A 13570-nucleotide genomic window follows, 5' to 3' on the forward strand; every position below is an offset into this window, starting at 1 on the left:
TTTTGCATCATCTGGGCACTGCTGCTTAGCTGCTGTCTTGTTCCTACCCAGATTCATTGCTTTCAGAGTATTCTCCATTCAGTTTTCTGCTGTACTGCATCCTATATATACATATATTTTTCCAGTTTATGCAGATTTCACTAACTTGGAACACATTTTGTTTCAAGCAGGTCACTAGCTGTAGAAATACTGGCAGAAATGTTGAGTAGTACAATATTGTGAAGAGATCCCTTTTTCTGTTGCCCGTCGTTTGCTGATTGCTTTATTATGCATATTCGTTAGCCAACTCTTAATCCTGTTAAAATACACTGTGTTGATATTGTGCAGTGCTATATTTTTAATTAGAATATTGAATGATACTGCGTCAAAAGGCACACAAAAATTGAAGTGTACCTACATCGTTACCTTTGGTAACCTAACTTGAAATCTCATCAAAGAACAGAAGAGGATTTGTTTGACAAGGCTTATTTTCCAGAGACCTATGTTGACTAGCATTAATTATATTCCTATCTTTTAATAATTTATTAATTGAATCTCTTTTCAGTTTTCCCTTTATTTTCCTAGGACTGATATTGGACTAGCACACTGCTTGCCCATGGTGGAATACTAGTACAGTATGTGGCACTGCTACATACTGGTATATTGTTGGCGTGATTCATGCTTTACTTAGGTCTCCTAAATGTGCCCTTTTCTTACTTTTCTCATACCATTATTTTTACTGATGGAAAAATCACATTAGCAAATGTGGAAGTAAAATCATTGGTGTAAATATACAGAAGACCTAGTTATGCTACTGTGGAATTTTTAGAAACGAAAGAAAGAGCAGTGTGAGTGTGGGAAAAGATATTACACAATACTACCACAGTTTTACAACATGAGGACGTGCTCAGATTACAAAGTGCAAATGAAGAAGTTTGACTCTGTATCTGTAATTCTGAAAGGCAGTTATGTTCCTGTTCTCAGAATTGGCTTAGAATCATAGAATTACAAGGTTGGAAAGGACCTACAGGACCACCTAGTCCAACCGTCCTCCCATTACCATTGCTACCACAAGCCACTAAACCATATCTTGTAGCTCCTCATCCAGATGCCTCTTGAAAACTGGCAGGGATGGTGACTCCACCACCTCCCTGGGCAGGGGACATTTGGTTACATGTGCACTGGGACTTGTTCTGAATTTCAAAAGCTTTCTCAAAGTGTTCATTTTTGTCTCGCTTTATTCTCATCTAACTACAATATCTGAATTAGATGCTTTGGCTCCTCAAATGCTCAGTGTTATTGGTTCTGAAGAGGTTTTAATTTCACAATAATTAGGAAAGCCAGATGAGAGATAAAAGTAGCGCCTTGGAGAGAGTGGATAATCACTTTACTGATAGATTACATGCTGTCCTTCGCCCCTCAAATAACCTGAAATAATTACTATTTAAAGTGCATAGCCACAACCACAACAAAAAAAATGTGTGAGAGGACAACCATTGCTTATCTGTATAGATTTGTTGCTTATGTGCACACAGTAGTCAATATAACTTCAGGAGCACTTGGCAGGAAGGTTCAGGCCACCAACTTTGTTGAGAACTAAGCAGGTGTGCCAGCAGGACAGCTCTGTTCTGGACTGTGTCTGAGGCTCTTCTCTCCCTGCATTTAGAATCTGCCTGGCTCCTCAGCTGGCCACTGGGTCCCAATTTCTGCTTAGGTTTACTTTGTGTCAGGAACAAGAACCCAGGTTCCACAGAGCCATCAGTCTTAATGATTCTCTATCCTTATAAACATCTTGAGGTGTTCCTTTAAGGTGCTTTCCTTTAAATACATGATAAGTATTCATTGTATAAGGAAAGAAAAAAAAACAACAGGGAAAGCACCCTCTATATTGAGACTACATTGTTGTTGCAATAAAGAATGCATCAAAATAAATGCTGCATGTCCCATGTCCAAAATTTTTTTATCAATTTTAAGTACAGGTGGACTCCTGAACTGGAGATATTCAGAGTCTCCTACTTTAAAAATTCGTGTATTCTCTGACAAAATGTTATTACTGACTATAGGAACTCCTTAAATGATAAGGAATGAGAAAATTTCTGCTGAAATTTCCAGCACTGCTGGAGAACACTGTTCTGGGATTACTGGGAAAAATAGGGGAATGCTTTTACCCTGATATCTATTTTTTCCCCACTTGTCAGATAAACAGAGTCCTTATTTTGTGGATTAAAGATATGTTCAATGCCTCAAAGCAGCTTAGAGCAAGTATACCTAGGCTCTTTATTTTGTAGGTCTACCTACATGTGGGAGATATTTCAGTTAATTTGCCTTTCACATTTATTTTACTGATCCTCTAACCTGAATATTTAATTGCTAGCAATTCAAATTTCTCCAGATTTATTTTCTTCCTCAGAAGATCAGGGCCTTGTCCAACCAAGTTTTGAAAATCCTCAGGATGGAGATCTCACAGCCACTCCAGGCAACCTATACTGATTCTTAACCACTGTAAAATCATTAGAAGAAAGCTCAAAATCAATACAAAGTTTATTGCTTGTAATTATGGCAAAAGTTATTTTTAAATGTTAATTTCATTTAAGACATTCAAAAAACCTAGACTGAGATAAATTTAACTGAATAAGATAATAAAAATTCTACATCACACAATAACCTGATCATACTTGATAATTGACAGGTTTCATAGAATTATTGAGTTTCCTCTCCCATTTCACACATGTTGTATGGGCAAGAACTGTCATTTCTAATTTCCAGAGAGCTTGACTTTGCATTCTTAACATTCCTTTAGCATAACATGTCTTTTTCTCCCCATTTATTATACATTAGAAATATGACTGTAAAAATAGGAGTTCAGTTCTGCTTTGCCTTCATAGTGATTTGACTTTCAAAAGGTCTTGACATATTATTATTGACATTGACTTCTCTGAGTTATTTAGATATAAAAGGATGATTAGGGATTGCAACTGTAAGTACTTTTTGAAAATCTAGGCATAGATCCCTTTTTAACCCCAATGGTGCTGTGTTAGAATGACCTCATTTTGCACTGTAAAGGGCATAAGGAGGTTTGCAAAACCATACCAAGAGATCCTATCAGTGGAGTTTAATTTTTTTTATTGTTTCTGAAAGTTTAAGACACTACTGACAGGATCTAAGCACTGAAAGAATGTCAGATAAGATGAATACCCTTAATAATCTTGATTTTTTACTTGATTTCTTTGTCAGAGAACACGGAAGTGGTGGGACAGCTCTGTAGTGGCTCACCAGGCAATCTGACTGCACAGACTTTCAGTCTGGCACCAGCAATCTGACGGGCAGAGAAAGTAAAAAGCAAGCCACTATTCAGCAATATCCTTGTGGCTTGAATCAATTTCTGTTTATATTTCTGTCCATATGTAAAACTTAAAATAAAATCCCAAACTTTTAAACAGTAGATTTACTTTTTGTATTCTAGTTTAGGAAGCAGTCTGATTGTCTAACTTTCAATGTGAGCACAAGCCTTAACTGAAGCTGGAGAAGTTATCATAATCCTTGCTAAATAATGACAAATCAGAGCTCCAGTTAACACTGCATTATATACTATCTAGAACTAGTGTTGTAGACATTAAATGAGACAAAGATCTCGCTTAAAACAAATAATATCATAATCTGAGTAAATCTCAAATGCATATGTAGCTCTTCTTACAAGGGATGCATAGCTTCCTAACATGAAACAGGGGACAATCTAAACAATGTGCTTAATATTTTATATCACTGTTTTAGTGGAATATGATGACTTCAAGGCTCACATCAAAATAATTAATATTATATTCATTGCTGTGTGACTTAATCTTTTTATATGACTAGAAAATTGGTTTAAAGAGACGTTAAAATAATTTAGACATGCCACTGTAACCCACTTAAAAAATATACTATCTACTGTGATGTAAAATATATAGTTAATTTAAATGCAAACCCTTTTAGTGGGGTATTTATCTCGGCTTATGTATGTTAAAAAGAAGTTTGTTTAAATGATAAAATTTTTAAAAAACAAGGTAAGGGCTGCAGAACAAGGCATACTATTATTTAACAAATATTAACCATGCTTACACAAAGGCCACTTAAGAAAAATTTATTACAAGAAATCTGTGACCAGTCATGCCATAGCTAAAGGAGAAAGCCACAGAGCTGAAATGACTGAGGTTTGTGTATGCAGCACTCCTCCAGTAGTTAAATTGCAGGAATGCGACATTGATCTGAAATGTGAACTGTTTGAAGTAGTAATTGTCAATCTTTGTAATCAAAGGACAGCCCAAAGTCTGACACAATTATCCATTTTGGCATGACCACTCAGTTTATAAAGTCATACCAACTCAAAAAGTGATCTGTCCTCAAGAGGCACTTGATAGAAACGGTGTGGTTTGAAGATGGTGAATGGTCATCAAGGACTATAGCTTGTCCCTTGCATTTATTTATTTTTATTTTATTTTTGTGAAAGGGTAGCAATGCCTCATTTAACTGACTGTACCTATAACAAGGTGAGCCTAATGTGGGTTTGGATATAAATGAATGCTGCTGATCTTGATGTTGCTTGCATTATGTTCTTTACATATTTATTTGCTGTTTAAGTACAAAAGTTTAGTTATACTGTGATAGTAATTTTAGAGTATCTGAGTATGCTTGTAGATTTGATTGCAGTGATCAGGGATTCCAAAAAAGACCAGTTTTGGATGGGAAAAGAAAAATGTGTAGCATGTTTCTTGTCTTTTCTCAGGGTTTTTTATGATCAGGCAGTTGGACTTGATGATCTTAGTAGGTCCTGTCCAACTGAACTGTTATTTTCTATTCTATTATTTGATAATTATTCATAGGGTTTATTCCCATATGTACAGGCAAGATAGCACCTAAGAAAGGAATGTGTAAGGGTGTAACATTTAAAAAAAAGATTTGAGGTTAATAGTGATTCTACTCAGTGATTTAAAAAACTGATTCTACTGTTATGAAGTTCTATAAGTCATCACATTGGCAAATGTTTGACACTTTAGCAATTCTTTCTACTTTTTTCCTAGGTACAAACACACTTGGAAAATCAGTCTAGATACCATATCCAGCAAAGCCAGCGGCACCAGGTGAAGCAGTACTTGACCCTTGACACCAAGCTGTCCAGCCAGACTCTCTCCCTGTCCCACTCCCACACAGTCCAGCCCACAGGAGTGACCTCTATTTTAAGGAACGGACATATGCCTCCAGTCAGTGATATTGGCACACCGGAGAGTCCTGTGACCAAGCTGCTGGCCCTTGGAGGAGAACATGAAAATGCGGTAGGGCAAAGCTAGCAAAAAGAATGGGGAATTGGGCATTGCTTATTTCTATGAAAATGTGACAGGATTCACCTTATATTCACTGTGGGCAAGAGAGGATTGTTTTCACTTTCACAGAGCCTTCTTTGCAGAGCATGTGCCCCGAGTCCTTTCTGATTACCTGAGCAGTTCCCTTGAATGACATGCGAACAGCTTATTGCAAGATCAGGCTTCTAAACTGTGGCCAATTTAAATGCATGACTATCTTTTTATTTACAAGGCATATGTTGCTGTAGGTTTTTAAATCCATACTTAGCAATGCATACTTTTTTATTTTATTTTCCCAGATAAGAGTTATTTCTGTCAAAAAGTACTATCCTAGCTGCATAACAAAGTTAAATACTGATTAAAGATGCAACTGAAATAATCACTCATTCATTTTTCAGTTAGCTGATATATTTATAAATGGGTTATCTTGGGTAAATTGGCATAGATCTGCTAACTTTAGTGCCGCCATTGATTTTAACAGAGGTACAAGCTATTATACAATGTCAGATTCTCAGACAGTGTGAGATGTAGACCATTACGGCTTTTAACACTTCAATAGGTTTCAAGAGATAGGTATTAGGTACCTTATTAGGTAAAAGGAGAATTCCTGCAGAAATAAGAAGTGGAGGTGCCATACCATAACTTGGGCATTAATAGAATAGAGTCTTACAAATACCCTGTGACCAATTTGAGAATACTTGGATGCCGTACAGTTAAGTATGTGGGAACTGAAAGGATAAAACCAGTAATTGTTGGAAGGCTCATTTGTGACCATCTCTGTTCTTCCTACATAGACAACTGACAATTAATGTCAGAATTATGGATTTCTCAAACCATTACTCTGTAAAGATTGTTTTAGATGGCCTTCGTGGTACCCTGTGGCCACCTTTGCACTGGCAATTACAGTGTCCTGGAACTTGGTCCTGATTCTTAAGTACCTTGTATATCTGACCAGGAACAATTGTTTATTGCACCATTATGGCTCTTCATCCTCCAGAGCAAAAACTGCTTGCAAAGAACCTCTTATTTCCTCCTGTGCTGTGCCTGTTGATATTTGAGAAGGTGATAGTTGGAATAAACCAAAATCCTTGTGGGGATAATTCCATTCACACAGTAAGAAAATGTAAAAGAATATGAAAGAAGGGTTCAACCTCTACTGTCTTACCACAAATATCTGCCTTGGATTTTGTGGGTCAAATATGTAAAATAGTCTGTATTACTTTCAGAGCAACCCTCGAAGCCATGCTGTCTCATTTGACCTGAAAAAACTATTGAATGGTCTTTGTCCTATGAGTGATCCTGCTTTGTGATATGTAGTGATATTTCTGGTTCTTTCATGGAGCCTGCTCCATTTCCTTTGACTATAGCTCTTCAGGCTACTCACAAGGGCTGCTAGAAAGATTGCTCTGGAAAACAGCACCTAAGAGTGACAGATTCCTTACAGGATTTTTTTCCAAGTTATTTTTTGAAAGAAATCAGTCCAAAATTATCATGGAAAACTCACACTCTGCCTCATCAAAATCTGTGCATCTATAGATTTGCAAAATATTTACTGTTTCACTTCAAATAATTAATTATATATTCCATCTGCTTGAGCAGATTTCTATTCGGACTAGAACAAAGGTGGATCCAGAAAGCTGGCTAGAGAAATATCCAGTGTACTGGCAAGCACAACACAAACCTCTGCCTGCTGAATCTTGAAAACAGTCTGTAGTACCAGATCTTGGGTGACTCACACTCTTGCAGAACCACAGGTTCCTTTCAGTCTTCCTGCACCAGTGGAACAATACACTGTGAATATGACACATTTGATGAAGGTGACAGCATAGCAACATGTTTTTGTTGTCTGATTTTGGTGTTGCAATAAGGGATTAGGAAAGAAGACAGAGTTGGTGGCTGGGAGGAAAGAAGTAATGCTAAACCACAAAAATCTGCAAGAATTTTAATAAATGAATATTTTGTAGAAATACTTGAAATGTTTGAATTTTAAGATACAAACTTCTGGAATTCTTTATTGAAGTAATGTTAACAATTATATCCCATATATTTTCAGAATAATATTTTCTGCAATAATAATAATTGGTCTTAAAATATTATTTTACTAGATGGAAGAGGTTATTGAAGACATAATCAATATGGAATCAAGCTTTAATGATGAAGGGATAGGTTGCTCTGAAACACCTCTTCTGATGCAAAGAACTGTAAGTATTTTGTGGAATTTATTCTTCATATTTATAATATAGAAATTCACTGAGTTATTCAATTGCACATTACACGTCAGCAGTCAAAGCAGCACTGTCAATGAATTTTTCTCCTTTTTCTTTAGCTACCTGCCTTTTTGTTAAGAAACATTATAGGAAAGTATTTCAGTGTGGTGGAGACAGAAGTTCTGATTAGCTACTGGAATATCTTGAGAACTTGTGGCTCGAGCCCAGCATTAGCTCTGCTGTACAGTTATAGTTCACTTGCTGGAATATGAATATGCAGATTCTCTGCACTCTCAAAGGCTCTAGAAATCTTTGCTTAGAGGCTTTTCTACCTTGTCTTAAAAAAATAAAATAAAGTAAAAGCTTGTCCATGTACTAATGTATTTACTCCAGTGGCATATATTGAAACAAGTGTTGCCCCTATTTTTTCACAAAAGAGAAGTTGTACTTTTGCTGAGTAATGTTAACAACAATGATGAAGTGCTTTACAGTAGCCATCATAACAAATTATTATTGTTCTGTACTTTTTTCTTGTACTATTCTTGAAGAGCAAAGTGAGATGCAAAGGCTTTTAGGCCTAATCTACATTTTACCTTCAAAGATTTCATACTCCTACAATACCTATGTGTCTGGAAATGATATACCAACTTCTTTGTAGAAAGAAAATCAACAACTTGCTAGGTAAACTGGAGAACTGTGCATATTTCCTAATATCTCTGTTCAGTAGTGTGGCAAAATTTAGACTGCCTTCAACAGTGCATGCAAACTGTGCCAGTGAGAAGAGTCAAGCAGCATCTCTGCCTTCGCCTCTTCCATCTTCTCTTTTGGCAATGTGCCCCTCTCTAGCACAGTGCTGAAGTGTCACACCTTAAAATATATGTTCCTTACAATTGGTGCAAAAGCATCTCTCCAAAACTGTGATAAAATCAGAATCCTGGTTTTCTGAATATTGTAGAAAACATTTTCTTCTTTTTTTTTCTTCATTTTTTCCCCCAATTTCTTTCTTTCTTTCTTTCTTTCTCTCTTTCTTTCTTTCTCTCTTTCTTTCTTTCTCTCTTTCTCTCTTTCTTTCTTTCTCTCTTTCTTTCTTTCTTTCTTTCTTTCTTTCTTTCTTTCTTTCTTTCTTTCTTTCTTTCTTTCTTTCTTTCTTTCTTTCTTTCTTTCTTTTCTTCTTTTCTTTTTTTCCCTCACTATATTTTATTATTTTATTTTTTATCCCCCCCCCCGCCAGATTTCTGATTTTTCTCAGTAGACAGTGGTTGAGGTTAAGGACTTCACAGTGTTACCTACTGTGTGTTGCTATGAACTGATGTTTGCATTAGTTAGATGCATCCATGCACTATTTTAATGACACATTAAACAAGGACATTAAATTCTATGGCACCACTCATGAGTAATTGCTCAGACTCATTGTCTGACCCTGAATTAAAGAATTATAGTCATGTATTAGTAGAATCAGAGAAATGAAAACAAGATCATCCCTCCATCTCTTATTAAAATTATGGCTTCTAAAGAGCAGTTACTCTGTCTTTTATTGTTCTTGGCCTAAAATTCAGAAATCTTTTTGGTTTTGATCAATAACTTAATAATTGTTCAAAATAGGGAATAGCCTATGTTTCTCTTTCTCTTAACACTACCCAAATGCTATAGACTTACCTTTCAAAATGACTTTTAGAAGTTGGGTTACAAGATAAGATTAGATCCACACCATGTTCAAGAGATCATTTTTCTTATGTAAGTATTTGTAAACCCAGTTATATAGCTATCCAGAAAATACAGCTGAAACGCTCTATTCCTTGAGGAACATACTTTGTTCATGTTGGAAAATGTACTTGAAGAGTAATAAAGCTGTAAAACAATTAGAATCTCTAGTTTTAATCGGGTTTAAGTGGTAAGAAAAAGTTAGATTTCTCTGCTGATCATGTCTAAAATTTAATAAAGAAAACTTGCAATTGAAAGAGAACACAACAAAATTATAATTCTTTTCCTAGTTTCAATAATTCAGTGTTATGAAACTGTTTGCTAACAGCCAGTAACGTACATAACTATATTGTATGAAATCCATTTCTGTTCCAAATAATACAAATAGAATGACAGATATTTTCCTGACTTCATAGACAACACTGCAAAGTTTCCATTTGAAATGAATATATCAGTGAGTTTTTGAAGATGAATGATGTTGTTTGTGTCTAATATGTTAAGAGATTTTTGAAAAGTAAACATTTTTCATTTCTGTCAAAATTTCATTAATTCAGAATCTTCTCAGTATCTTCATTCTACTGGGAATTTAAAGTTTATTAAATTTAATATGCTCAGAAAATATGAAATGTGGATATACAGGTCTGTTAATATAAAACAAATATGACATCATCATTGAAAGTTTAGAGTAAGTAACAAAAAGCTGTGCTTTGCATCCCTTTTAATACCTGAAGAAAAGTTTAAGAAATGTACTGGACCAAGGGAGATATGGAGAGCATTAGTCACAGTGAAAAGAGCCAGAAAAGAGCAGAGTTACAAAACAGGATTTGACAGTGCGTGACCCAGGGAAACCTTTTCTTTTTACCAATTGCTGTTTTGTTTTGCTAATATGTGTATACAGCCTTAGGACTCAACAGAAAACCAGTAATTTAGCAAACACAACAGTCATCTCTGTGAAAAGTTTGGCACCTTCCCAGTGTTTTCTTTCAGAAATAATTGCTGTATCCCAGATAACCACTGTGTAGATACTGGGATAATGATCGCTACTTGACATGGAGTCCGCTAAACCGTACATCAAAGGCATTAGGATATTTACGGATTTATAGTGAGGATGAGAAGATACTACAGTTCTGAAAGACACAGACTTCTATGGTGCTGTGTGGGATAGTGCTAAAAATGATTCAATTTTGTGAGCATATCCAAGGATTATAAATTGTCTTTTGTTCTGATACTCCAGAATACAAGACCTTTTAGAAGTATTCTTGAAGGGAAACAAAGAGGCTCTGTATACATTAGGTGGCTGGTGGTTAGTGAAGGAATTCTGCTTGAGGGAGAGCACTACCATAAAAATAATCTTGAAAAAAATCCCCTGCAATGGCCCACTAATGATCTGTTGAATCAGGTGAGTTAACTGTTGCTGGAGTAGTAGGTAGGGATTAGTTAAACAAAATGGAATACTCTATTACTAAATAGAGTAAACAAACAAACATGACATACAAAAACTAACAAGTGTCTGTTTCTCCATACACTGAAGTTATCTGTTTTGCCCAGCAGTAACAGAGATAGTTATAGTTAGTCTATAACCTGATTCCTCCCAGCTTCCACCTTTACTTTGTCCCCCTTCCAAGAACTCAGGTGGCTGCCTGTAAGATAAAGGGGGCCTCTAGTTAAATCATTAAAAGATGCCTATGATGTTCAGAGCAAAACAGTGATAAAGCTAAGCTCAGCCTTATCAGCCAACCTCAAAGGGTTCTCCTTCCATTCCTAGGCCTGTGATTGTAAACATGGGGCTTCAACACTGCTTCACTGACTCACTTTCTGCTTTCATATTTGGGCATTCTGAAAGGCGTGCTTTTGCTAGCCGTTAGATAGAAGGGCTGAAATGGCACACTTCAGGGAGCAGGGATATGTTGGCTTGCAAAAGAACATGTCTTGAAGTGTTCTGAAAGATTTCATGAGTCCATTAGCATTACTGCATTTTGTATGTTCACAGTACACTCTCACTAGGATTGGTATGATTACTCTCTGCTTTGGAGGCAGGTCAGTTGGGATTACTCCACTTCTGTCACTGTTGCAGGAAAACCGCTTACAGAAAAAATCCTCATTTTTGCTGTGGCTCACTTGTGGCTTGACTTTGGTCAGCTCCTTTGGCATTTGAAAAAATCTTGGGATGTGCAAGAATAGGTTAGAGGTTAGATCAGGACAGAAGTAGCTGGTTATTTTCCTTCTCTAATATGTATGATTCTGTCGACTATAGTCAGTTCTCATTAAATCTATTAACTCTGCATTTAATTTTATGAAGAGACTATTTATTGATAAAAATAGAATAAATCGTCAAGATCTCAGTTCTATTTCAAGCTCTTTGAGGTCACCATTTCTCATCATGGCATTAATAATTTGAATTTGTACTAATTATTTTTCAAATACTTATGGCTACCACTTGGATAGAGTATAAAAACTTTTGTCTCTCCTATTCCCAGGAATTATACAGAAAAAAAGAAATTCAAGTAGGTATTCTCAAAACTATTTTATTCAGTAATTGTTGGAAATACTAAATCTTGAAATAAAATCAGTTTTCCAGTAAAGGTCTTTTTTGCATTGTTGATCTAGATAGCCCTATGCTGCACAAACATGTGATTATTTTTTAATTTAGGGAATGCTGATGCCACTTGCCAATCTTTAGATGTTCATAAATCTGCAAAAACATTGTAGAGAAAGATCTAGAGTGAACATTAACAAACTCATTTGCTTAGGTTGGGTAATTTGGAAAGGCTGCATAATGAAAATGCTTTGTCAATCACATTCTACACTAGATTAGTCTTAAAGTCCAAGGAAGAATCAAAGTTCACCTTTGCATATAAACTACTGTCTGGCAGTTCTAGTATCATTTACAAGTTTAAAGAAGAAAAATGAAGGAGAAAGAACAGTCTGTAGCAATTGTGGAAATAATAGACTCCTCAAAAATAAAACTGGTGAGCAATTTTTTTCTTTGCCTTTCTTCAATATTATAAAAGTTACTAGATGGGAAAATGTGTCTTTCAGCTGTGGAGAACTAGCAATGAAATGCACAAAGCGAGAGCTCCTCAGAACTGTTTTCTGGAGCTGAAAAAAAGCTTTCTTTTTTTTCCTCTTTGTTTTTCTCTTTCTAAAAGACAGGTAGACAGAAAGGGAAATGTTCTTAAAAATACAACAGTTTGTACCTCCTGCAGAGGGAAACTGAAACATGGTCTTCATCTTGGAGCTCAAAACATTTTGAACAGAGGTAAAAGAATGGGATAGATAAAAGAGGTTTGTATTTCTCCTCATTTTTCTCATAAAATTTAGTAAGAATGTGTTTTGATCTCGTATCTTAATTTTTTAGATAAATTAAATATCTCTGAAAGTCTTTGGAAATAACATACAGACAACCTGCAATGCACACAATCAGTATCAGCTTATTATTTCCCTCTATGAGATAGTTAGCTTGGCCCAAGGAGACGTGCTAGTGAGATTTTATTACAGGAATACAAAAATAGGAACAATTAAAACAAACAAGCCCAACAATTTGGAATCCATATTTAATCAGTGTCTACTCATTATCAACACATTACCCAACAAATAAAGCTCAATTAATCACACCTAATCATCAATTAATCATTACCTACTCACATTTAGTCTCCCCATCTGAACTCTTCTGAACTCCAGAGGCAACAGCAGCCTATGATGTGTCTCACTGATTTTACAACATTTAATATGAAATACACTGCACTGAAGAAGTATCTGTGTCTCCCCTTAAATATAAGAGGAGTCTAAGAGTTCACTCAAATACTCATGTTTGCTTTATAGATATCTGTATTCATTTGTATTCCTGGTCTGTGGGAACAGACAAGAGACACATATGAAAACTGTAAAAACAGCGTTTTATCTCTTCTTGTAACTCCAATACTTCAAAAAATGGTAGTATTTAAAATTTTAAGAATCAGAATTTTGAAGTAGATCCTGAACTGATCCTGAGAAAGAATAGAACTTCAAACGTGTTATCATACTGTAGTCTGCTTTTGTTGATAGCTAGTCATAGAATCATAAAATGGATTGGGTTGGAAGGCACCTTTAAGATCATTTAGTTCCAATCCCCCACCTGCGTGTAGACCAGGGTGCTCAAAGCCCCATTCAGCCTGGCCTTGAATGCATCCAGGGACAGGGCATCCACAACCTCACTGGGCAACATGTTTCAGTATCTCACCACCCTCACAGTAAATAATTTATTTAGATATTTAGATATTTTTAGATATTTAAATATTAAATATTTGATATTTCTTTAGATATTAGGATCTAGGCTAAACCTACTCTCTTTCAGTTTAAAGTCACTTC

At 35.6% G+C, this 13570-nt stretch overlaps 1 protein-coding gene across 2 annotated transcripts in view; it reads left to right on the forward strand.

Annotated features, from left to right (window-relative positions):
- The window catches only part of TFEC (transcription factor EC), an 86859-nt gene that overhangs the window by 46866 nt on the left and 26423 nt on the right, over positions 1-13570 (forward strand). For both annotated transcript variants that reach the window (XM_015853740.2, XM_015853746.2), the window contains exons 2-3: positions 5037-5288; positions 7421-7516. In XM_015853740.2, the coding sequence (XP_015709226.1) occupies positions 5037-5288; positions 7421-7516 (348 nt within the window). The remainder of the gene's footprint in view (positions 1-5036; positions 5289-7420; positions 7517-13570) is intronic.

This window comes from Coturnix japonica, chromosome 1, assembly GCF_001577835.2.
Source record: "Coturnix japonica isolate 7356 chromosome 1, Coturnix japonica 2.1, whole genome shotgun sequence".
In the NCBI taxonomy this organism is placed as follows: domain Eukaryota; kingdom Metazoa; phylum Chordata; class Aves; order Galliformes; family Phasianidae; genus Coturnix; species Coturnix japonica.